This window comes from Callorhinchus milii, unplaced genomic scaffold (genome assembly GCF_018977255.1).
Source record: "Callorhinchus milii isolate IMCB2004 unplaced genomic scaffold, IMCB_Cmil_1.0 Scaffold21, whole genome shotgun sequence".
Classification (NCBI taxonomy): domain Eukaryota; kingdom Metazoa; phylum Chordata; class Chondrichthyes; order Chimaeriformes; family Callorhinchidae; genus Callorhinchus; species Callorhinchus milii.
The window spans coordinates 1,324,973-1,349,888 of NW_024704762.1; the positions used below are offsets into that span (position 1 = coordinate 1,324,973).

Here is a 24,916-nt window from a genome sequence, read left to right on the forward strand (position 1 = left end):
GCTATTATTGCTCATTTCAGACAAGCAATAGCTTTAATCTTTCTCTCTGCCATTTTATGGTAATTAGAAGAAGAGACTGATTGCAGGGTGAATGTCTCTGTGTAACCGTAATTTACTGACACAAAAGCTGCAAGTGTTCAGCTGACGTTTCCACCCTGTTTGATTTGGAATCCTTCACGCAGCCTTATGAAGATATCTCACCAGTCACCCAAGGACAATCTGCCTCACCAGCTTAGTTTAATTACTTCAACACAATGATCTGCTCAGCAAGAAGGAAGCCTAGTTGGGGATAAATTGGGTGCAGATTTACATAGCGATGCCTTGCTATTACATTATTAAACAGTTCAAATTCTTACATTACCAAAATGATTTAGATCGTCCACGCTTTGCAGTGGGAGCTTTCCCATTGTAAATAACCAGTGTGGCTTGTCGAAGAGCCAAATAAAAAAAAAACAAGCTAAAAAGCAAACAAACAAGACATGTGCAAGGGATGTACAAACTAAATGATACAAGTTGAACATGCCATCACTGGACAAGTAAAGACTGCACAAATGTGTCTCTGCCCTGTGGGATGTACATGAGTTTTAGTTGCTTGAATGCCTGGCCCAGCAGCTATAATTCTTGGGCCAACAGCATCCTCTGTCTTCCTCCATCATCTCCCAGTTTGGTTTCCAGTCTGGATTGCTCACCCATCGTTAACCATGGATCTGATCCCTTGCCCTGTGGAACCGACTACTCTCCCATTCTCATTCTTCCTTATCTCTGAACACTGCCCTTGTATTGGGGGAAGTCACTCTTCAGCTTTACAGATAGATGATTGAACCTGCATCAGATCGCTCTATGTAACTCTGATGTAACTCTGATGATTGGGGCAGCACAGATGCTGACTGACTCTCCCAGATTGAGAGAGTTTCATGTCAAGGAAAGGACTGAGGCCAGGTTGGATTCAATGCTGACCTGGGGGTGGCGGGGGAGACTTTATAACTTTTTGGCCAGAACCTGCAATGGGTTTGACATCACTGGGAGCGTGTAGGTTGCACATGGGACAGGGAGGTGCAACCTGCACGCTCCCAGAGTGAATGTGAATGATGCGATCTGTTGCCTTGGGAACACAAGGACTTCTTTTACCAGGGATATAATTCATTAGAAGTCTTGATATGGTAACTTTTATTAAAACAAACAAAAACAAGCTTAATCACTGTAATATTTGACTTTCCAATTAATTGATGTACCAGCTCTGACCTGACCTTGTCCCAGTTCCTCTTCAAACTGGCTTTGTTGTATTTTGAATCGCAACACGCAAAGGCTGAGGAAAACCAAATCCAATTTGTCTTATCAATACAGCATCGCCCGAACGGCAGGATTCAAAGTCAGTCACGAGGATATTGTGAATGAATCTGTCACAAAGCTTTTACACCCAGTGGTGACAACTCAGGCTGCTAAATCAACCGATGGGGTGAGGACTGGGACCTGAATATTAGCCGTGGGTTGACTTGTTTCAGTTGAAATGTAGAAAGAATGGGCATGCATTGTTATGTCGCCTTATCACACCTCGTCAGTTCTCAAAATACTTTACAGATAATTCCTGCCAAGTAGAGGCACTATTATCGTAGGCAAACATGGCAGTCATTGTGCGGCAGTGAGGTCCCACAGAAAGCCATGCTGTGAATGAACGATTAACCTGGAGGATTGTTGGCCAGGAAACTGGAAGAGCAGCTGGTGACTGTACGTTAGTTTAGTGTAAACTGCATTGAAATTGCCAGTTTTAGTAAGCACAGGGAGCAGTGAAGGAAGCTCTGTTGGGACAATGTTCCAATAACAAAGAGCTTTAAATTATACAAAACCACCAAATCTTTGCATTTCAAGCACTTCTCTAACATTTCTTTATTTATTAAAGTATGAAATATTCATTTTAATATTTTTGATATTGCAACCTGAAAAAATTCTAATACTTTGCCCTCAAATCAGACCTCACATTGTTTTGTTGGAGAAGTAATCACTTCTGCCGGGCTCTGGTAAAATCTAGAAATCAAAGCAATAAGAACTGGAAGTGGAGCTGCGTTTTGCTGTACAGAGTGTTCACAGAATCCTGTTACCCCACCCCCCCCCTCCCACCCATTTACAAAACAGTGATATGAGGCACAGAGGAGCTGAAACAAACTGTCAGAGGTGCATTTCTCCCTCATCACTCCATCATGTTACTGAAGATGTTGCACCGAATATGGTGATGGTCATTATCTGCCATGACAATGATGGCGTTCACACTCATTGGTGTGAGCATCAATGATGGTGTGTGAGCACAACTGTGTTTAGACCGATGTGAGCACCATCAACGCTTGTACTGAATACGATTAAGTATTGTACTTCTAAATACATTTATCATCATTCTTCCATGTGTTTCAGTTGTTGCGTCTGTGTAAAAAAAACATAGGGTAACAGGATTTTGTGGACACCATGTACAAGCACAGCACATACCTGATCCAAGCTCTTGGTGTTTGGAGTAACATTGCACATGCCTGACCCAAGGTACCAATCTTGAGTCTTGATTAGCTAATTCGACCCTTAACAGCCATGTTGACAAGAGCAGCTCAACTACCAACAGCTGAACCCAGTCCTCCTATTCACTACCAAAGTTATAAATTTTAAGGTTTGAAGTAGCATTAAAATATTCGTCGGCTAACAGCAGAACTGTTTTCCAGAAAATTAGTTCACACTTGAGTTGCCTGGAGATAAATTAGCATCTAATACAATGTGACAAGCTGGATTTATCATCTGGGTGCCACCCGACAGTCCACGTACAGATTTGTAGAAAACTGCAGTAACTAAACATATTTGGGATGGAACTTGTTAAATCAGAGAGCTTATCATCTCTTCTGTCAGCCAAAACGGTGTCCTCTATGTCCCGGTCCTGACAGACCTCATTTATGTAGCTCCTTTCACGGAAGGAAAACATCTCAAAGAGCTTGACAACAATCTCGCGGGCCACATCCGGCCCGAGGGATGATTTCATCACACCGGCTGAGAACGCAGTCACACTGTGTGACTGGAGCCCAGGCTTGGTCTGACCTCTCATAGAATCTTGCAGTGCAGAAGAAAGCCATTTGTCCCATCGTGCTGTGCCAGCTCTTTGAAAGAGCTACCAACTAGTCCAACTCGCCCGCTCTTACCAGGCGGGAAAACACCTGCTTAAAGTTTGCATTGTTTTTAAAATATAGCGAAATTGAGTCATACAGTTACAGAATGTAAAACAGGATTCTCTATGATTCTTACGGGTTATGTTACTGGAAGGAAACACAAAAACATTGCTCATGGGCCCCTCAGACGTTTCTCAAATTTGGCATCCGGCTCTCAGCAGCCAAAACGTTGGACCGCCTTGCCTTAGAGGGTTTTTAGATGGGTTTCACAGATTCCTCTTCTTGTGAGGGAACTTCTCAAACATTTTTCACCTTCCCAGGCTTGGCCACCTGTGTTCTTTCTGTGTTTGACCACTGTGACAGGTTGACTTTGCAAATAGAAATACGTTTTGTCATTGAAGTATTGGGAGGACCAGAAAAGGCCATCAAAGGAAAAGAAAATCTCATACTAATGAAGCTTTGATTATCTCAGTGCCACAGGTTGAAAGTACCATTAAAAAGTTGCTCAATGGGACATGTACCTTAACCTCTTTGTTACCCTCGTGGAGTCTTGTAGCTCAGTGGTTAGAGCACTCGCCTCGCAAGCGAGAGGACGGGTTCGGTTCCCGGCAGGGCGAAACATTGGACTAGTTTCCTTACTCCATGCAGGTCTGTTTACCTGTAAGTAGGAACCCGGTCGTTAGTCGATTGGCGGATCGCTTTGCCGGGGGTAATAATCCCTTCACAAAAAAAAATTATTTGGTCACTTAATCCACGACTTTTTGTTGGACGCTGCTGTGCGCAATTGGCTGCCGCATTTCGTTCACGAATATACAGGCAATTCACTTTACAGTACCTTCTGTGAAGCTCTTTGAGACGTCTTGAAGACGTGATAAGGCACTATATCAAATGCAAGGATTATTATTATTTGTTGATGCAAGGCGCTCCTGAAAGGGCCACACTCAGTAAATATGTTCCCCACAGATGTTTACTGATTATGTATAGCGGCATCTCTGGGCACTGAGGGCTTTCAGGCCCCTAACCTACACGTAGGGAACCTGTTGTTGGGAATCTGCTGGTGGGGAGAGGTTGAGAGATATTCATGGGTAGCAGTGAAGGAGGACAATGTAGGTTGAAGCCAAACCAGCCAATTGCTGGACTGTGCCCAGTGTTAAAATAAAGTTGAAGAAACTTTTGGACCTTTCTCCCTGTCCATGTACCAGTTGAGCTCTTGACTTTTTATTAATGATACCACCACCCACAGTGTTCAAACATACTAGAGACATTGATATTCAGGAACTCTAATGATAGTAATTTGTAGGGACTTAATATTATGATGAATGAGTCTCGCTTATCGGAGATGGGCTAAATGCCACAGCTAACGTTGTGAGTGTTCCAGCCTGCAGTTCCTGCGGTTGTCTCTCATCAGTGTAACATACGGCTCACTTCCAGCCAGTTAGTATTCAAAAAAGGAAAAATATTTCACGCAGTGAGGAGGCCAGAATAAAGGAATGCAGAATATTCTGACCAGAGGAGGCAGGGGCAGCTGAGAATAGATAACAGGCGTCTGCTGGGGAGATATGTGTGGTCTGAGGTTTCATTGCTTTGGGTCTGATTGTAAATGAGGCACTTTGCTCATCTATCAAATCCTCTTCACTCATATTTTCAGCTGGATCTGTTCACATTTTGAAGACGGAGGTGGTTGGTATTTGTTAGGTATTAAGGGATACGGGGCAAAGGCGGGCAACTGAACTTGAGGTACAGATCAGCTGTGAACTTATAAAATGCCGGAACAGGCTCGAATAGGCTGAATAGCCTACTCCTGTTTCTATGTTTCTTCCATTTTCCAAATCCACAATATTTTCTCCTTTAAATTTATTTCCAGCGAGGCTCAGTTCTACAGGCAGTTGTATCGTACCCAAATAATGATTATCCTGTGTAAGTCTAGACAGTTAACTTTCTTAGCCGGGCCAGCAATTGAGATCATAAAGGAACTTGGGATGGGGATCCTGATTCTTCTCTAGAGACACACTGTGTGTGCCTGTGCTGGTGTGGACCTGATCGGGCTCGCCTGTGATGGCTGATCCTTTTCCCCCTCAATCCCCCTGCCTGCCCATGGTGAACACCTAACCAGTGCTCAATGTCAAGGCTCACATTAATTGGCTACTTTAATGAGTTGCCAGAGGAACTATGCATCTATCAAAAGAGATGGTAAAATAATAACAATACTTTTGTTTTTGCTATAGCGCCTTATCACATTGTTGATATATTGTATATTGTAAAGTAGAGTGACTGTGTATTTTGTGGGCGAAATAAGTGGCCAAACTCCCTCAGGAAAGGTGGAGGGGAAACTGGCGAGTTAATTGTTTTAAGAAAATGTCATATATTTCTCTTAAAAGTTTTTGAGGGAAAGATTTTTCAGTTGGAGGTTTAGTTTCTGGTCGGAGGCAGCACAAGCACAGAAATTTTTAAAAATCCAGGATTCGGCTTTTATCTGACTCAATATTTGAAGAAATGAAAATTACCATTATTCATACAGTTGTTTGTTCGGCTGAAAAAGTGGTTCACTGGGAGAAGCTTGAGGCAGGATTGAAAGTATATTTGAAACAGAAACAGGCTGTGTAATCTTCAAAGCCTCTCTGCAGCAAATTATTCCTTCTCTTTAAATAAAAACATCACATCAACTCGATGAATGTGGTCTTTTTGGAGGTCAACTGAAGTAATTACAGCAATGCTACAATTGAAAATTATACTGGTGTCTGCTTTTATTTCCATTTTATTGATATTTTAATAAAATGCAAAGAATTCTGCTTTACGTATCTTAATAATATAATTTTCTGAGACTAGTCTCGGATATGCTTTTGGCTTGGGAGTGAGTTTCCACAAGGAATGAGGGCATGGTTATTAAAATATATTTGCATCAGGCATGAATGTATCTCCTTTAAATAGACTTTCTCAAAGGCATTGGTGGGATCAAATTTCACATGGGTGTAGATTTACTCTATTAACATAGCATGTCAAGATTTTGTCAAATCCTCAAATGCCGTCTTAATTGGAAAGCTGTTTTCATGTGATTCTTGTAGCTCAGTGGTTAGATCACTTGCCTCGCAAGAAAGAGGACCTGGGTTAGATTCCCGGACAGGTTGAAACCTTAGGCAAGTTTCCTTACTCCACACGCATCTGTTTATCAAGCGGTAAGTAGGAACCCGGTTGTTGGTCAATTGGCGGATTACTTTCGGAGGATATTAATCCCTTAAAAAACTAATAATGATGATTTGCTCACTCAATCCACGACTGTTTGTGGGACGCTGTTGTGTGCAATTGGCTGCCGAGTTTCGCCTACAAAATGCACAGTCAATTCACTTTACAGTATATTGTGTGAAGCGCTTGAGACGTCTCGATGACATGACTTAATAACGTTTGATCAAATTATTATTGTTATTTTCCTGTAAATTCTTTTAAGAACTGCAGAAAACGGACTTTCAAGCTTAGATTGAATCCACCAATTTGCCAAATTGTACACACCCGAAAATGCTACATAAATAGGGTGAATCTAAAGCAAGGTGTAATCTCTACCCGTGGGTCCTGTCCTGTCAATTCTGTCACTGCTGGGCTGCTTGTTTGTGGTTGAGGCTGTTGCCCATTCTGGAGCTCACATGGCACTGTTTGAAACGTGCAATTGATGCCCGCGCTGAGTGTGAGGAATATCAGGATGTTTTGTCCTGACTTCACTCGCGCAGCACAGTAGTCGCTCCAAAGAATATGATTCCTGTGTAAAGCCGTCAACAAATTCAGGGGTCCCGTTGGTTTGTTCTTAGCTCTGTATTTGGTTAAAAGTTTGACGTTTTTTTGCAGAAAATGCTGATTGTATGTTTCTGGCGGCTGAGCTCAGGGTCCATGCGCCATGTTCAGAATCCTTTTATTTTACCCACTTTTCAGGTCCAGTGACCAATGCCTTCCTGACCACAGCCCCCGCAAACATGTTGAACCCCGATTGCAAGCCGAGCGTCAGCCTTCCGAAGTTCAGCCGCCACATGAGTACGTCTGAAGCTGCCGAGGGTGACGAGGCAGGAGCTATCACCCTCAGCCTGCAGCGTGGCAAACAGGTAAGCCCTGACCAGCTGCGAGTGATCCTTGGGGAATGACAACACCGTTTTACATTCAGATTGCATCTTCCACGTTAGGGAGGGCATCTCAAAGTGCTTCACAGAGCTGACGAGGAACCTGGTGGTCCTAGCTGGACAAGCAGCAAGAAAGCTTGCCTGTCACCAATATGAATGGCAAGCTGTGCAGTTTTAACTGGTTAGACTCCAGCAGTTACCTCAAAGCACATTCTGGGGTCACCCTAAGCCTTGGCTCTTTCCAACCTGCACCTAATATTTTTCGGAAGGAGAGAGAAAGTGCGCATTCCATTCTAACAATCAGAATATACTGTAAAGTGAACTGACTGTATATTTTGTGGGCAAAAAGCAGCAGCTAATTGTGCACAGCAACGTCCCATAAACAGACGTGGATTGAAGTGACCAAATTATTGTAGAGGTGGGATGAGGCCGTGGAGGAATTTGATGGATTCAGTTGTGATGGTTCATAGAATCACAGAAGGAGGCCATTCGGCCCATTGTGTCTGTGCCGGCTCTTTGAAAAGAGCTTCCAATTGAATCCCAATTCCCCGCGCTCTTCCCATAGCTCTGCAAACTTGTCCTCCCCAAATAATTATCTACTTCTCCCTTAAAAGCTGTTATCGAATCTTGCTTTCAGGCAACGCATTCCAGATCCCAACAACTCGCTGTGTGAAAACATTTCTCCTCACCTCCCCTCTGTTTCTTTTAACAACTATTTTAAATCAGTGTCCTCAGGTTACCGACCCACCCGCCAGTGGAAATAGTGTCACCTTGTTCGCCCTATCAAATCCCCCCATAATTCTGAAAACTTGTATCAAGTCTCCTCTCAACTTTCTCTGCTCCAAGGAGAATAATCCTAGTTTCTCTAACCTCTCCTGATAACTGAAATTTTCTGGCTCTCTGCTACATCATTTGTTACAGGAAAAGGTGGTTCATTGATTTAGATTGAACGGTGGCTCAGGTTTGCCAAGTAAAACGACTCCAAGTCACATCAGACAGTAATTTTTATCACATCCCGAATCAATGAGAAAGTTACTGATGTTTGAAATGATTTGGTTTCTATTTTAAAAGAGAGTTGTTAGGGTCTGGAATGCACAGCCTGAAAGGGCGGTGGAAACAGATTCAATAACAACTTTCAAAAGGGAGTTGGATAGGTACTTGAAAAGGAAAAATTGGCAAGGATATGGGGAAAGAGTGGGGGGGGAGAGGGACTAGTTGACAGCTCTTCCAAAGAACCGGCACAGGCATGATGGCCTCCCTCTATGCTGTAATATTCTATGATTCTATGATGCTGGTCTATTCTGCCTGTGGTTCAGCCTGTTTTACATATGACTTTATATCCTGCAAATATGTCCTGCAGCTCAGTGGTTAGAGCAAGTGAGAGACCTGGAATCTATTCTCGGGCAGGGCGACATGTTGGGCAAGTTTCCTTACTCCACACGCTTCTGTTTACCTAGCCGTAAGTAGGAACCCGGTTGTTCGTCGCCTTGCCCGGGGTAATAATTCCTTCAAACAAAAATAATAATAAATTGGGCACTTCAATCCTCAACTGTTTGTGGGACGCTGCTGTGCGCAATTGGCTGCCCACAAAATATACAGTCAATTCACTTTACAGTATATTCTGTGAAGCGCTTTGAGACATCTCTAAGATGTGATAAGGCGCTATATCAAATGCAAGGATATTATTATTATGTCCATGTTGCCATTATAGATGGCTCAGTAATTCTACACAGTTCATCTCTACCCAGTGACAGCTATAATTTGTGGACAAACCATTTTCTGTATCCAAGCACAGCTTCCAAGATTGTGGATGACCTTGATATGTCTGGATGTTTGATGCTCTGATGTCAGAGAATGAGTGATTACTGACTTTCCCTGTGTTTTACCAGAATGTAACTAAAGTGTAATGATGTGTAAGAATGGGTTTCATCCGGGAGTGTGTGTGTGTGGAGGGACGGCATTGGAGTCCTGTAGCTCAGTGGTTAGAGCACTCGCTTTGCAAGCGAGAGACCTGGGTTCAATTCCAGGCAGAGGGCGAAACCTTGGGCAAGTTTCCTTACTCCACACAGAGCCTAATAATAATCCCTCCAAAACCAAAAACAATAATAAATTGGTCATTTTCAATCCATATGACTGTTTGTGGGACATTGCTGTGCGCAATTGGCTGCCGCGTTCGCCCACAAATATACAGTCAATTCACTTTACAGTGTGTTCTGTGAAGCGCTTTGGGACGTCCTCCCGACATGAAAAGCGCTATATCAAATGCAAGGATTATTATTATTATTATTATCCCCACACGGCAACGTTATTTAATAGGCAAAACAGTGAAGAATGGGGCACTTACTGCTTGCAACTCAGGCCTGTAAAGGGGGAGTGGTGGGGGAGAGAGACAGGATCTCCAGCTATCATTTGTCAATGCCTGACTTCTAATGTGAGTGTATGACATGTTATAATCAGGTAGGCTTAATGTAGCTGCATCTCCCTGTGGACTCCTGTCTGAGAGTTGCGTTGTAAGTAGTCTCAACTTTCCTAGAGAACATGTTACTGGTAGATATTTCCGTGATCAGTATTTAGACCGCGACATGACATTCATTGCCGTTAAGTGTTAGTGTAATAGGCAGGAGCGAGACATTTAGCATAATTGGCTCTTCATTGCAATCACTTGTAACATTTGATGGGAATAGTATAATTACTGAAAGCTGTTTGTGTTAAAAAAGGCAAGGACGTGGTTCTACACAATGCCAGAAATCCCTGTTAGTTCCTATCAGATGTTGTTTAATGAGCTCCTTAACGCAGGCCACTGGAATCCACTGATTGTGTACCAATAAACTGACCTTTCGCTCTGGAGGCCAATGGCCTGTGCAGACCTCTCGACACATCATTCCCGATTGATTACTGATTTCAACACAGAGTAATAAGTACCTCAGAGAGGTTGGTAAAGAGGTTTCTGGGGTTCCATTGGCTGAGCTTTTGGTTCCACCTTTCCCTGAGGGACAGTTTCACAGACATTGGGCACCAGACTCCACCTCATCCAGGTACAGATGAAGCACTGAGGCAGTGAGTGTCAGTAGCCGTGCAAACAGCGAGACATCACAGCTGAGGTTGGTCCTGCCCTCAGTTCATGGCCACACACCCGCAGAGGCTCATAGAGTCATAGAATATTACAGCACAGAAGGAGGCCATTCGGCCCATAGTGCCTGTGCCGGCTCTTTGGAAGAACTGCCCAATCAGCCCCACTCCCCCGCTCTTTCCCCATATCCCTGCAAGTTTTTCCTTTTCAAGTACCTCTCCAATTCCCTTTTGAAAGTTGTTATTGCATCTGTTTCCCCCATCCTTTCAGGCCGTGCATTCCAGACCGTAACAACTTTCTGTGTGAAACAATGTCTCCTCATCTCCCCTCTGGGTCTTTTGCCAATAATCTTAAATCTATGTCCGCTGGTTACTGACTCGCCCACCCCACCCGCCAGTACAAACAGTTTCTCCCTGTCTACTTTATTGAAACCCCTCATAATTTTGAACACCTCTATTAAATCTTCCCTTAACCTCCTATGTTCTAAGGAGAATAATCCCAGCTTCTCTAGTCTCACCACATAACTGAAGTCCCTCTGTTAACTTTGTCACAGTTAATGTAATTACTTAAATGTGTTGCTTTGCAGTCCAGACACGTAATGCCACTAGATTCAGAAGTTGCACCTCATGTGTGAGGCTGCTATTTTCAGGCAGAGCTCTGCCAATAAGAATACGCTACCTAGATCTTTAATCTTTCCTTAACTATTCCAGCACTGCTTTCGTGATCATTTCCAACAAAATAATGATGAGCTCGTCTTTACTAGTGAGTAACGTAGCCTACCCAGGAGACTATCAGCATTACAACTTTTAATCCACCAGGAATAATTAAAGTCTCTGCCTATTTCACACATCAGGTACAGGAGACTTGCCGATATATCCACACTAATTATGACTGATCTCATTATGGATATGAAGACATTGTTGATATATCAGATGCATTATAATGTTTAGACTTAATCATAGCCATCATCCATCAGGAGGCATTTTGTCCTTATACACAGAATAGTCCCTCAGTGCCAGTCCATCTCTGTGTGTGTGTGTGGAAAAGCAAAGCTCCAAAGTACGGTTGAAGTCCTGTAGTTTAGTGGTAGCACACTCGTGTTGCAAGCGAGAGACCTGGGTTCGATTCCCGGGCAGGGCGAAAGGTTGGGTAAGTTTCTTTACTCCACACGTCCTGTTTACCTAGTAGGTAGAAGCCTGGTTGTTGCTCGATGGGCAGATTGTTTTTTCCGGAGGTAATAATCCCTTCATAAATAAATAAAATAATAATAATAATTTGGTCACTCAATCCACAACAGTGCTGTGTGCACTTGGCTGCTGCAAGGATTATTATTATATTATTATGGTGCTGACAAGTGTCTCTGGGTGGGGGGGGGGGGGGAACTGCTAAGTTATACCCTTGGAGCTCAGTTATACAGTCAGAAACTTGATATGCTAAAATATGCTAAGTTGTACTTTTGAAGAAGGACCAACATCTTGGGGCGATGTATATAGTATGTGCTGTTGTGATTTCTGCAGGCTGCTTCTCATGGCCCAAGGCTTTGTGGTGCTGACTTTTATGAGGAGTTTGGAGATGAATGCATTAGATGGTGTAACCTGAGCAGTAGCAGAATGGACACAACTCATCTATCGTTCTGTATCTTGTCAATTGCAGTTTAAGCTGTTTCCCTGATGGAAGTGATGAAGTGTCTGCCTACTAAGAGGAGTATAGAAACCACCTAACATCGTCTTTAGCAACAACAGTAAAAGTAATAAGCCCCACTGTTTACCGCGTACAGACTGTTCACTGCATAATATTGGTCACTCGTGAAGATTAATCTTCTCTTTGACATATAGACTTAATCATACAGCAAAACCAATAGAGTAGTGATAATGGGGGACTTCAATTATCCTAACATAAACTGGCAAAAAAAACAGTGAAAAGGGTAAGGAGAAGGAAAGATTCCTGAAATGTGTGCAGGATAACTTTCTGGATCAGTATGTTTCCAGCCCAACGAGGAAGGAAGCAATGTTGGATCTATTCTGGGGAATGATGTGGGGCAAATGGAGCAGGTAACAGGAGGAAAGCATCTGGACAAGTGATCACAACATCATTAGGTTGAGTACTTATGGACAGGGACAATCAAAGGTGAAGATACTCAACTGGAAGAGGCTAATTTCAATGAATTAGAAAGGGACCGAGCCAAGGTGGACTGGAAAGAAAGATTGGCAGGTAAAACAGCTAACGAGTAGGGAAGGAGGAGATATTTCAGGGACAGAACAAATACATTCCCACAAAAGGGAAAGATAGTGCATCCAAACCTCCCTGGATGAATAAGGAAATTGGAATAAAAAAAAACAAGAAAAAGGAGGCTTGTGATAATTGTCAGGTCCAAAATACAGAAGATAATCATAGAATATAGAAAGTACAGAGGAGAACTGAGAAAGGAAATAAGAGGTGCAAAGAGATTGTATGCGAAAAGATTAGTGCTTAACATAAAAGGGAAACCTAAGGTATTTTATAAGTATATAAAGAATAAAAGGTTAGTCAAAGGTATGGTGGGTCTAATTAAGTACCAAAGAGGAAATCTTCTTGTGGAGGCAGCGGGCATGGCTGATGTACTGAATGAGGACTTTGCATCTTTCTTAAACAGTGAGGAGGATAGTAACAGACTGCAAATGGGCATAGACAGACTGGTAAAATGGGAAGACACGGGGCAGATGAAGTTTAACATGGAGAAATGCGAAGTGATGCATTTTGGAAGGAAGAATGAGGAGAGGCAATATAAGCTGATGGTACAATCTTAAAGGGGGTGAAGAAGGAACAGAGAGACCTGGGGTTCATGTAAGTAAATCTTCGAAGGTGGCAGGACAGGCAGATAAAGCTGATACAAAAAGGATAAGGGATACAAGGCTTTATAAATAGGGGCATAGAATACAAAGGTCAGGAAGTTATGATAAACCTTTATAAAACACTGGTGAGGCCTCAGCGAGAGACTGTGTTCAATTCTGGGCCCCACACTTTAGGAAGGATGTCAAGGAATTGGAGAGGGTGCAAAGGAGATTGACCAGGATGGTACCAGGAATGAGGGACTTCAGTTATCAGGAGAGGCGAGGGTTATTATCCTTGGAGAGAAGGTTAAGAAGAGATTTAATACATGCATTGCCTGAAAGGCTGGTGGAAGCCGAATCGATAGCAACTTTTAAGAGAGAAGTAGATAATTATTTGGGGAGGACAAGTTTGCAGGGCTATGGGGAGAGCGCGGGGGAGTGGGGTTGATTTGGAAGCTCTTTTCAAAGAGCCGGCACAGGCACGATGGGTTGAATGGCCTCCTTCTGCGCTGTATAATTGTATGATTCTATGATATGTGTAACGTACTCATAGACTCAACCTCAGACTCAGTCTGCTCCTTATCTGGGAGGCATGGGCACTTGTTGAGCTGTGTGCAAGTCCGATGTGATTCTGGTTTCGCCCTGTTCCAATCTATTGAGGTGAAGTCGACTCACTGTATCAGAGCTCGAGAGACTCAGGTCTTACGGTATTATCATGTTGTCGGTCTTTAAAAACAGCCTTGTTCACAGTAATGTTGGGATTTGATGCCCTTTATCACTTTCTGTTCAAAAGGTCTAATGTATGTGAAGTAAAATTCACATAAGCCGTATCAGTTTAATATGACTTACCCAAAGTATGAGGTTCAGACAAACTTGTATCAGTTGGATTTTTAAATGACTAATGCATCGTTTTTCACCCACAAAGTATACAGTCAATTCACTTTACAGTATATTCTGTGAAACGCTTTGAGATGTCTAGAAGATGTGAAAAGCGCTATATCAAATGAAAGGATTATTATTATAAGTTTTTTGGCAGGAAACTGAATGGGATTCGGGTTCATGTACGAGTTAGACGATTATCCAAGACTTATGAGAGGTTTACTGTATTTGAAACAAGAATGGAGTTTCTCCAAGTGTCTTGGTCAGCAATCCCCAGATAAACTAATTGCTATGTTCCTATGTTCCGTAACATCACCCGACTCCATCACTACCTCACCCCTCAGGCCGCTGAAACTCTTGTTCATGCCTTCATCACCTCCAGGCTCGACTATGGAAACGCCCTGCGTGTCGGCCTTCCCAACTCTTCCCTCCACAGCTGCAGATAATCCAGAACCCTGCAGCCGTGTCCTCTCCCGCACCAAACTCCGTGACCCCATCTCCCCCATTCTCCCCCGACTCCATTGGCTCCCTATCCTTCAGAGGATCCAGTTCAAGATCCTGGTCCTCACGTACAAAGCCCTCCATGGCCTCGCCCCACCTTACGTCTGCGACCTCCTAACCACCTACCAACCCGGCCGCTCCCTTCGCTCAGCCGTCTCTGGCTGCTCCACGTCCTCCGGCCCATCCGCCCCACCATTGGGGTACCTTCAGCCACTCTGCCCCCAATCTCTGGAATTCCGTCCCCCAGTCACTCCGCCTCGCCCCCTCCTTAGCCTCTTTCAAGTCCCGCCTCAAGACCCTCCTCTTCAACCATGCCATCGATCACCCCCCCTTCCCCTCCCCTCCCTTCTCCCCCCCCTGACCCCAGCTCGGGTCTGAAATGCTGTTCTCTGTCCAGCGCCTTGGGATGTCCTCCCGACGTGAAAGGCGCTATACAAACGTAATCTTGTTGTTGTTGTTCCTAAACTGGTTGTTCACTTCATGGCTGTTTGTGGGACATTGTTGTGTACAAATTTGCTACCATGTTTACCTACAAATGCACGGTCACTCCACTTTACAGTAAATCCTGTGAAGGGCATTGAGGTGTTTTGACAGCACAATATCAAGTACAGAGAGTATTATTGTTATTATATTCTGGTTCAATATATTTTCTCCCCTAAATTTAGGCCAGATTCCCCTATTCAACAGCTTAAAACATTTGCATTGTTCCACTTGGCAACAGTCAGTGAAACACGCGGAAGCGAACCGTGTATAACTCAACAACAGCTTTTACTACAACCAAAATGATGGTCATTTGGTGCTTCTGGTGTACGTGGCTTTTGGAGTTTGGATTAAGCGCTCCAGGACGCTACCTCATGTGAAGGGCACTATATAAATGCAAATTGTTGATGTTTGGGTGGGGCAGGAGAGGCAATGACAGACGGGGCGGGGCGATTTTTCTACTGCTTTTATATGTCTGACTGATTGATGGATCCCCAGAGTTTTCCTGTCAATGATAATGTTGGAGCTGAATTTGTATGTCTCTTGACAGGATGTTTCAGAGAGTTGCCTGGCGAGGGCGGAGGAACTGTACCAGGTTATGTGTGCTGCCACGGACAAGGTATGTTACCTGAAATGTTTAAATTCAGTATTTGGGCGCAGTTTATGAGGCCTGAAAGGGCTAAAAGTTCAACAATGTGAGGCGTGTGTTGCTAAAGCAGAGGAGGTTAGTGTGATTGCTCTGGGTTTTTTTGGTCAGCCAGGTGTCTGACATGCTCGGGAACCCATCACTGTGCTTAAAAGTATCCAAATCAAACTGAGAACATGCATCCCATCTACACATAGAAACCCCAGAGATAGATTGTTGGAATGGAATGTGCTCTCTCTCTCTCTCGCTCTCCCTGGAGGGAAGCATTCTGACTGTCTCTATTTCTGGGTGTATAAATAAAACCAATAATCAGATGTGAAACTAGCTCCATGTAATTGGGAGTTAAAATCAGTTCAGTTTAAGACGACACAGATCTGCAGGAGAAGCTTTTATTGATGTCTTAATTGGTCTTATTGGAACTTTACTGGCTTCGAATCTTTTGTTCCAACTATTTAATCTGGTCATAGAGTGAATGCCTGTGAGCATCTCTGGAGCAATGAATCAGACACTATTTAGCTGTTAGTGATGTACAATCAATGAGCCGTGATTGCAAATGCTGGCACTGATGTGGTTTCCATCCACTGCCATAAACTAAACCCTGTGCTGGGCTCGATCTGTTTGGGATCATATTCTGTAGTTTCTCCGGTTCCTGACGGCCGAGGCAGCTCAGTGCCAACCCCCCACTGCCCCCCCAAATTTACATTCACATCTCAACACGTCTGAAAGAACCTGCGGAGGGGAAGAGAGACATCTTGAAACTTGAGAAAGAACTGTTTGTGCCCAACCGCTCTTCTTTGTAGCTGACTTGGCAATCCTACAGCTGTGAAGTAAGAGCTCAAGGGAAAAGTTCAGAACATACACAAATTCCTATCTTCCACTCGCATACAAATCACTTCATGCCCGGCACCTCCTTGCCTCTCGACCTGCTTACACTCCACTCCTCTACCTGCACACTCGACCTCACTCAGTTGGCTCCAACCTTCTACAGGTCGCTTTCCTATGGAGAAAGGAAAGTGAGTTAACATTTCAGGTCCCCTCAGTTCTGACCCGAAACGTTGACTTACCTTCCTTTCTCCGGAGGTGCTGCCTGACCTGATGAGTGTTCCCAGTGAATTCTGTTTTTGTTTCAGATTTCCAGCATCTGCAGTATTTTACATTTTGTAGAGAGAGCTTCCCAATTGGGTTTGTTTTGCTTTTCTAGCAGCTCCTGGGTGATGGTGAGAACACGCGAGTGAGAGTAGCCGAGCTGGAGGATGAAGTGAAGACACTGAAGAAGATCAACAGAGACCTGTACGATTTCTCTGTTCAGATTCTGACTAAACAAACATAAGCAGAGACACCGGACATGGACTGCTGCACAATATCTGGCAGCTGAGCATTTCTTTTTATATTACACATCTATATAAAAAAATAGATTTGTCAAACTGTCCTTGGAACATTTCCAGCCTTCTTTACAGGCTTCTTCAGAGAGATCAAGAGAATTGACTCAAACCATGTATGTCGATTGAGATGGGTAGAGTTGTAGAGTTCAGTGGGAGAGTGTGGACAGTGCTCTACACTCACCAGGTAATTTAGGTGGCAAATAACAGGAGGTTCTGAGGAGGCAGAGTTTCACAATGGTTACTTATAGAATAGGATATTACAGCACAGAAGGAAGACATTCGGTCCATCATGCCTGTTCCAGCTCTTTGGAAGAGCTATGCAATCAGTCCCCTCCCCCAGTCTTTCCCCAAATCCTTGCAAGTTTTTCCTTTTCAAGTACCTATCCAGTTCCCTTTTGAAAGTTGTGATTGAATCTGTTTCCACCGACTTGTCAATGACTTGCTTTTTTTGGATAAGAAATGTCAATACTTCATCCACTTTACAATCTAATTTGAATTATCAGTTTTATCCTCAAATGTTGTGAATTACAAAATTCCCACTGTGTTTCTCGGTCATGTCGTGCCTCCTCGTTGAAAATGTGAATCAATAACATTTATTGTGCTTTTTATTAAAAAAACTGTCACAACCCAAAACCAGGTGGGCAGAATTGACCTAAAAGTTGCCATTTAATATTTCCAGATGTATGAAGTTCTCATTTGCTAACGAGGATCTGGGGAAAAGGTTTGGTTGTTCTGAGAATCATTTGTTGCTTTACATTCCTCAGACAGTGTGGCTACCAGTTGTATGATGTGGCCAGTAACATTTCAGGAAAGGTCTTATCAGACCAGTAAATGCCTTATATAGTTCAGGGGGAAATAATCGAACGCAGGATTGGCTATTAATGATCCATCTCTCAGCTCTTTGAAGCCAAACAACAAGAATCCTGTCTAGGAACCTCTGAAAACATCAATAGTATTCATCTAATTCTCATCAGAATTGATCGCTGTGTCTGACTGGCTCCAGTGTGCCTGCCTATGTTCAGTGACTGTTATTGTGTTAGAGCCTCTTGTAGTGACAGTTACTTCTCCTTTCCTGGCCTGAACTATTCACACTTTCCTATTTATGCATTGTAATGTTAAGATGTAACTTTGGAGGTGGAGGGAAAGAAGGGACATTGTCCATGTTTGAGAGGCTCCCAAGTTATTTTGTGGCTGTTTATATTAAACTGGTCATTTCTGATCTCCTGGGTTTGAATGTCTCCTATTAATGGCTACACTGAGAGAACTGGTGTGATACTGTATCACCATCAAATGTGATCTCAAGCTCTGTTTGGGTAACCATTGTTCCCAAAAGCAGACCTCAAGTGAGGCTCTCAATGTGATCTCTGGGAACACATCACACAGCAGTCCCAGGCTTCCCATTCATCCCAAATCACATAATAATAATAATAATAATAATAATAATAATAATAATAATAATAATAATAACAATCCTTGCATTCAATATTGTGCCTTATCACGTCTTCAAGATGTCTCAAAGCGCTTCACAGAATATACTGTAAAGTAATTGACTGTATATTTGTGGGCGAAACGCGGCAGCCAATTGCGCACAGCAACGTCCCACAAACAGTCGTGGATTAGAGTGACCAAATTATTATCATTTTTTGTAAGGGATTATTATCTTCCCAACCTGGGCTGTAAGAAAAAAAACTAGCATCTTCGAGTCGTTGAAGTATCTGAAAGCTTCACAGAGAATTGTTGATAAATTTGGTGCCTAGTGTTTGGGAAATACTGAAGCCATTTCTTGCAGCAAAGTGCCACAAACAGCTGTGCAGTGAACCAACAGGGCTGGCAGAAAATCCCTTCTCTTTTCAAACAGAGTCATGGTGTCTGAACAGGTTGGCAGTACCTTGGTTTAACAACACATGCAAAGAATGCGATCTCTGACAGTGTAGTGCTCCCTGAGCACTGCACCCGAGCATCAACCTGGACTGGGAGCTCAGCCCTGATGTAGGGCTTGAAATCACAACCATCTCACCCAGAGGTGGTTCTACCGACTGAGCCAAGTTGACCTCAGAGGGTAACAATCGGGTGTGTTCTTTACTGTGGTGCAGCCCGTTCCCTCAGAGTTTTTTGCTTTCCCTGTTATTGAGCGGTATTGTTACAGAGACATGACAGTCCTATTACTCCCATGTTCTGTGTTTTTCTACTGTGCCCTGACCAACAACTGAAACATGTGGAAGAATGATGATAATTGTATTCAGAAGTCCTTCATCGTATTCAGTACAAGTCTTTAACTGTGTTTAGACGTCCAGAGAATCGATGTGAGCGAGTGTGAGCGCCATCATTTTCATGCAGATAATGATTAGTCGCCATGTTCAATACCACATCTTCTGTAACATAATAATAATAAATAATAATAATCCTTGCATTTGATATAGTGCCTTATCACGTCTTCGTGACGTCTCAAAGCTCTTCACAGAATATTCAGTATATTTTGTGGGCAAAACACGACAGCCAATTGCGCACAGCAGCGTCCTACAAACAGACGTGGATTGAGTGACCAAATTTTTTTTAAGGAATTATTATCCCCGGAAAGCCATCCGCCAATCGACTAATAACCGCATGGTAAACTGCTAGGCAAACAGGCGTGTGGAGTAAGCAAACTTGCCTAGGGTTTCGCCTTACCCAGGAATCGAACCCAGGACCTCTCGCTTGCGAGGTGAGTGCTCTAACCAGTGAGCTACAGGTGTCCTAGCTTATATTTAGAGCACTTGCCTGGATGGAGTGAGGAGGAAGTTACTGGTATCAGAACCTGTTACACTTGACTCGTGCAACCGAAAATAAAAATTTATTGTAAGAGAAAACACAAGGCGGTGGGGGAAAGGACTTTGTTTAAACTCTATGTAAAGGTCATTGGAGGAAAATGAGATTTTACATCACTCTGGCCATCGCTCCCCTTATTTATTGCTGTCCTCCTGCCAGAATAGATCTATGGTCAGCCTTTGTGCAGATTACACAATTGACTAAATCCATCAATGCAGAAATGAAATGTTTTAATCTGCTGGGATATTTTTATTTGTTCTGCTCTGCAGTTTTTTCTCTCATCTGAAGGCCACTTGTGCCCAGTTATTGTACCATGGACACTATATACCCTCTGGTGGACAAGGTGTGTTTGCGAATCTAGATAGAGTGATGGCAAGGTATCTTGACTGGGCATATGGCGACAAAGCCGATTTCTGACTGAACCTGACGTTCACATGTGCTTCCCAGCGGGAGCCTCTGCATAGTCACCAGGAAGAAGAAACTCGACTCGTTTTCTATTTCCAGAGTCTTAATGTCAGTGCTACCTTTTGAGATCAGCTAATTCAGCCCAGACCAGAGATCGAGTCTGAGATCTTCCTGGTTTATATGAGGGCAATTCCATCAGATATGGCAGTGGTGATCAAGCCTTGCATGGACTTGGGCATCACAGAGAATTGAGCTGTGGGTAAAAAAACAGGAGAAGTTCAGATTGGTCCAGAATTGGTGGTGAAGTGATGCTAAGAGGTAGAAGAAGAGGATAAAGTTCAGAGGAAAAACAAGTTTAGTATTAATAATAATAATCCTTATATTTGATATAACGCCTTATCACATCTTCAAGACGTCTCAAAGCGCCTCACTGGATATGCTGTAAAGTGAGTTGACTGTATTGGTAAAACAAAGACCAAATAGTGATGGAGAGAGAGAGAGAGAGAGACTGGTGGTCAGAGAAGGATCAGTTATGAACATTTAGCTGTTGTCCTGCCCAGAATGTGAGAAAGAAGATCCAAGAACCATCAAATATAGCAGTGGTGATCAAGCCTTGGATGGACTTGGGCATCACAGAGAGTTGAGCTGTGGATAAAAAAAATTCCTGGCACAAAAGAGATTGAAAAATGGTATTGATTCACGGTGTGTTTAGAGCTCGTTCACTCATGGCTTGTGAAGTGAATGCATGGCAAGCATATTGTATAGACCCGAATAACTTGGAATGACAATGTTTTATGAGAGTATTACATGGTTTGGTTTTGCATTTGGAGATGGGATTACTCATGAGCTTGGTATAAAGCAAATTGGAAGAAGAAAGTACTTTTCCTAAAATGAGTTGTGCTGCCAGAATCACAAGTCCAGGGCAGTTTCATGGATAGATGACGTTTTTCACAAATTCTTGTGCAATCTCCGCAACCATCTTACTCAACGGAAAACATCTCCAACAGGGAAATCGTCAAGTTGTTCCATTACTGGAATTTGCACAGAAAAAAAGTACATTTCAGTGGCTTATTGGAATCAGATGTCCTGTTTAGTTTGCAGTAGAAACCATTAACCTCTGGCAATGGTGAGACTTACACTACAAGTAATGAGGCGAGTGTGTAACACAATACAATAGTGATATTGATTGTCCCCATTCAACTCGAGGCCTGGAGCCACCAAGGCTGATAGCAAGAGCATCTCCATTCAAAGTCTGAGCTGTCTGATCTTTTCCAGGGCAGAAGAAAGAGGCCCACAAGTGACCTTGGTGCCCTGGATTACAGAGGGACCAAGTGACTGGGCCTCTATCAGTGGACTTCTGTAGTTCAGTGGTTAGAGCACTCGCCTTGCAAGCGGGAGACCTGGGCTCGATTCCCAGCAGGGCAAAACCATGAGCAAAATTTCCTCACTCCATAAGCCTAATAAGAATCAAGAAAAAAAATAATACTAATTTGGTCACTCAATCCATGACTGTTTGTGGGGCGCTGCTGTGCACAATTGGCTTCTGCGTTTCGTCCACAAATATATAGTCGATTCACTTTACAGTATATTCTGTGAAGCGCTTTGAGACGTCTAGAAGACGTGATAAGGCACTGTATCAAATCCAACATCAAGATTTCATTTATAGAGTGCCTTTCACGTCAGGAGGACGTCCCAAGGCGCTGGACAGTTGGGTCAGGACCCGAGCATTGGGGGGGAAATGGTCAGGGTGAGGGGAGGGAGCGAGGAGGAGGTAGAGAGTCGAGAGGGGAGCTGAAGGCTCGGTCAAAGAGAAAGGTCTTGAGACCGGCCTTGAAGGAGGAAAGGGAGGAAGCGGTGAAGGCACTGGGGATAGAGTTCCTGAGCCTCGGGGCTGAGAGGCTGAAGGCCCGGCCACCGATGGAAGGGCGGTTAGGCGGGGGGTGCGGAGCAGACCGGAGCCAGAGGAACGGAGGGTACGGGCAGGTACGAAGGGGGATAGTAGGTCGGAGAGGTAGGAGGGAGCAAGGCCGTGAATGGCCCTGTAGGTGAGGATGAGGATCTTGAATTACAAGGATTATTATTATATAATTATCCCCTCTTGTTGGGTGGGTGTATGTGGGAATGTGAGGCAATGATCCCACACAGTCAGATTTGGTGCTAACGCTCACTGAATGGTTGCTTGTTGCCGAGGTACCAGAGGGTATCAGTGAGAGGGTAATTCAGGCAGCACACGGTCAATGTCTTTGGGAGAGAGAGAGGAGAGAAAAAATGGAGCAGATCAGCCTCCACTGCCAGCCGGCTGGGGCTGGAGCACTGTCTTGTTTAATATAGTGTCATCTATACCAAAGCTTTACTCAATCAGTTATCTTAGATCTCAGCCTGAGGAAATCCAATCATTAATCAAACCCAATACGGGTGCTTTATAGACTCTGCTGTGAAAGGAGGTGTTTACATGTGTGAGTGCGACAGAGCACTTCGTGTTCACTTAGCCAGGAAACAAATCACAATAGAATTCACTCGGCCATTTATCAGCGGCAAAATACCCATTTCTACCTTATTTATTGAGGAGTTGTTTCAGCCGCATGTTCCCTGATGGGTAAAGCTGGGATTTTTACTGGTTATTGAGTGTTTATTAAAGCTTGGAGTCTACGGCCTGACCAAACTCACGTCCTCATAAAGTCCTCGGTCGGAGGTCTACAAGGGAAAGATCTTCTTGAAAATGTTTGGAAGTTGGTTAGATGTGGCCACTGCAGTATTTCTAGCCCTTGTCTTCTGCCGGAGCTTGTCTCATTGGCTCAGAGTGAAGCTGTGTCCCCTGGCAGTGATTCACATGCTCACCGATCGCTGTCATGTCGAGGACTCCTCAGTATCCATTACTTGAATACCTTGTGTGCCTATCCAGGCTTCCCAACGGCTTTGCTGTCAAAAGCTGTGGCTTGTGTGGAATGAAGCCTCCAAGGTCAGCAAGGTCTGGTTCAGTCTGGTAGCCGTCAGCAGCAAAGACCAGTCAGTGGCTGATTTTCCCTTCCCCAAACTCAGTGACACCCACGTCTCTGCAACCGTTCAACTCTCCCCAGAACTAACTCAGCAGAGACCAGACACAAACCTCTTTTCCCTTGGTGTGAGTGGGAGTGTGGGATGAGGACAGATACAGGCTTAATGATAGTAATAATAATAATAATCCTTGCATTAGATATATCGCCTTATTACATCTTCAAGACGTCTCAAAGTGCTTCACAAGGTATACTGTAAAGTGAAATGACTAAATTTGTGGGTGAAGCTCGGCAGCCAATTGCGCACAGCAGCGTCCCAAAACAGTCGCGGATGTGAGTGACCACATTATTAATTTTTTTCTTATTATTTTGAAGGGATTATTACCCCCAGAAAATCGATCCCCCAATCGACTAACAACCAGATTCCTAATCACCGGGCAAGATAAACAGGCATGTGGAGTCAGATGGAGAAACACAGGCCGTTGTGCCCTGGCTTGGTTGGAATGGTGGCTGTTGGCACTGGCTGCTCAGGCTCACATCTGAGGAATGGCTTCTTGCCAAGCGCCGGAGGGTACCCAGCGCTCTTGGTTCTATGATCTGGGGGAACTCGGGAGAGGAGCCGCGGTGGTAGCTTCGGGTGGGGGTGGAGCAGAGAAATGGTTATGTACGTTACTTGAATTAATGATATGAGCTCAAATTTACAACTCCCAACAGGAAAATCACATTTAATCTTCAGTTTGCAGCCTGCAGATTCCCAGTGAGAGAATCCCCTTCAGGGTCAAGTATAATTACTGCTGCAGGCTCAGATCCTCACTCCCCAAACAGTCAGTGAATGGAATTCAACCACATGTGGCCAGCAACAGTCTCTGCATGGACATCACTCACCGTCTAGCCTGGCTGGAACATTCAGAGCGAGGGGGTGGGGTGGGAAAGGAGTTTTGCTATTTGAAAAGGGGCCAGACAATGTCTGACCAGCCACCTGCTCCTCCTGTTGCTCCCTGCATGTGCCTATCAATCTTTTCCTATTTTCCAGTCTTTCCTTTCAAAGCTGTTGTCGTCAGCCCCTTCAAAATAATCACCCTCCACCATTCTTAACTCTCCCGACTACAATGCCAGCCCATTTCTATCCTTAGTTACTTGCCTTGGAGTGAAGTTGCTCCCCAGTGCCGAGATGGCTTTTGATTAAAATCACAAAGGATTTATTTTGTCTGCAACCAGGACTTCCTTGTCTTCCTCAACCTCTCTGCTGTCTAGAACACCATTGAGTATTCTCCTACCAACTCCCCTCGTGTCCATCTTTGTGAGAACAAACTTCCCCAGTTTCAATCCTACCTGTCTCATCGCCTCCACTTCATTTTCTCCAAAGGCTCCCCCCCCCCCCCCCCCCCATATCTCCTTGGTTCTTTCTCTCCTTTTCCTAATGTACATTAATGACATCATCTATAGACACAGGGTAAAATTCCACATGATACACTAATCTATATCTGAGTCTACCCTTGATTCTAAATCTACTGATGGTCTGACCGCCTGCCTGTCAGTTATCTTGTTCTGGATGAATCTCAATTTACTTCAGTTTGACATGGACAAACAGAAACCATGCTTGGCTCCCCTAAATGCCTCCTTATTTCTGGCTCCAATAATCTCAGTCAGTTGTTCTCTCCACCTGACTGAGCCTGTGTACAACAATTACATTCTGTCTGACCCTTAGCTC

General features: G+C 43.9%; 2 protein-coding genes across 2 annotated transcripts in view; both read left to right on the forward strand.

Annotated features, from left to right (window-relative positions):
* wdr18 (WD repeat domain 18) overlaps positions 1-18,226 on the forward strand; it is an 80,393-nt gene extending 62,167 nt beyond the window's left edge. Inside the window, exons 8-10 of the mRNA XM_042342792.1 lie at positions 7,053-7,219; positions 15,525-15,593; positions 16,822-18,226. Coding sequence (XP_042198726.1) covers positions 7,053-7,219; positions 15,525-15,593; positions 16,822-16,950 — 365 coding nt within the window. The 3' untranslated portion in view covers positions 16,951-18,226. The remainder of the gene's footprint in view (positions 1-7,052; positions 7,220-15,524; positions 15,594-16,821) is intronic.
* A 4,835-nt stretch (positions 18,227-23,061) lies between these two features.
* grin3bb (glutamate receptor, ionotropic, N-methyl-D-aspartate 3Bb) overlaps positions 23,062-24,916 on the forward strand; it is a 48,047-nt gene continuing 46,192 nt past the window's right edge. The window contains exon 1 of the mRNA XM_042342832.1: positions 23,062-23,171. Coding sequence (XP_042198766.1) covers positions 23,062-23,171 — 110 coding nt within the window. The remainder of the gene's footprint in view (positions 23,172-24,916) is intronic.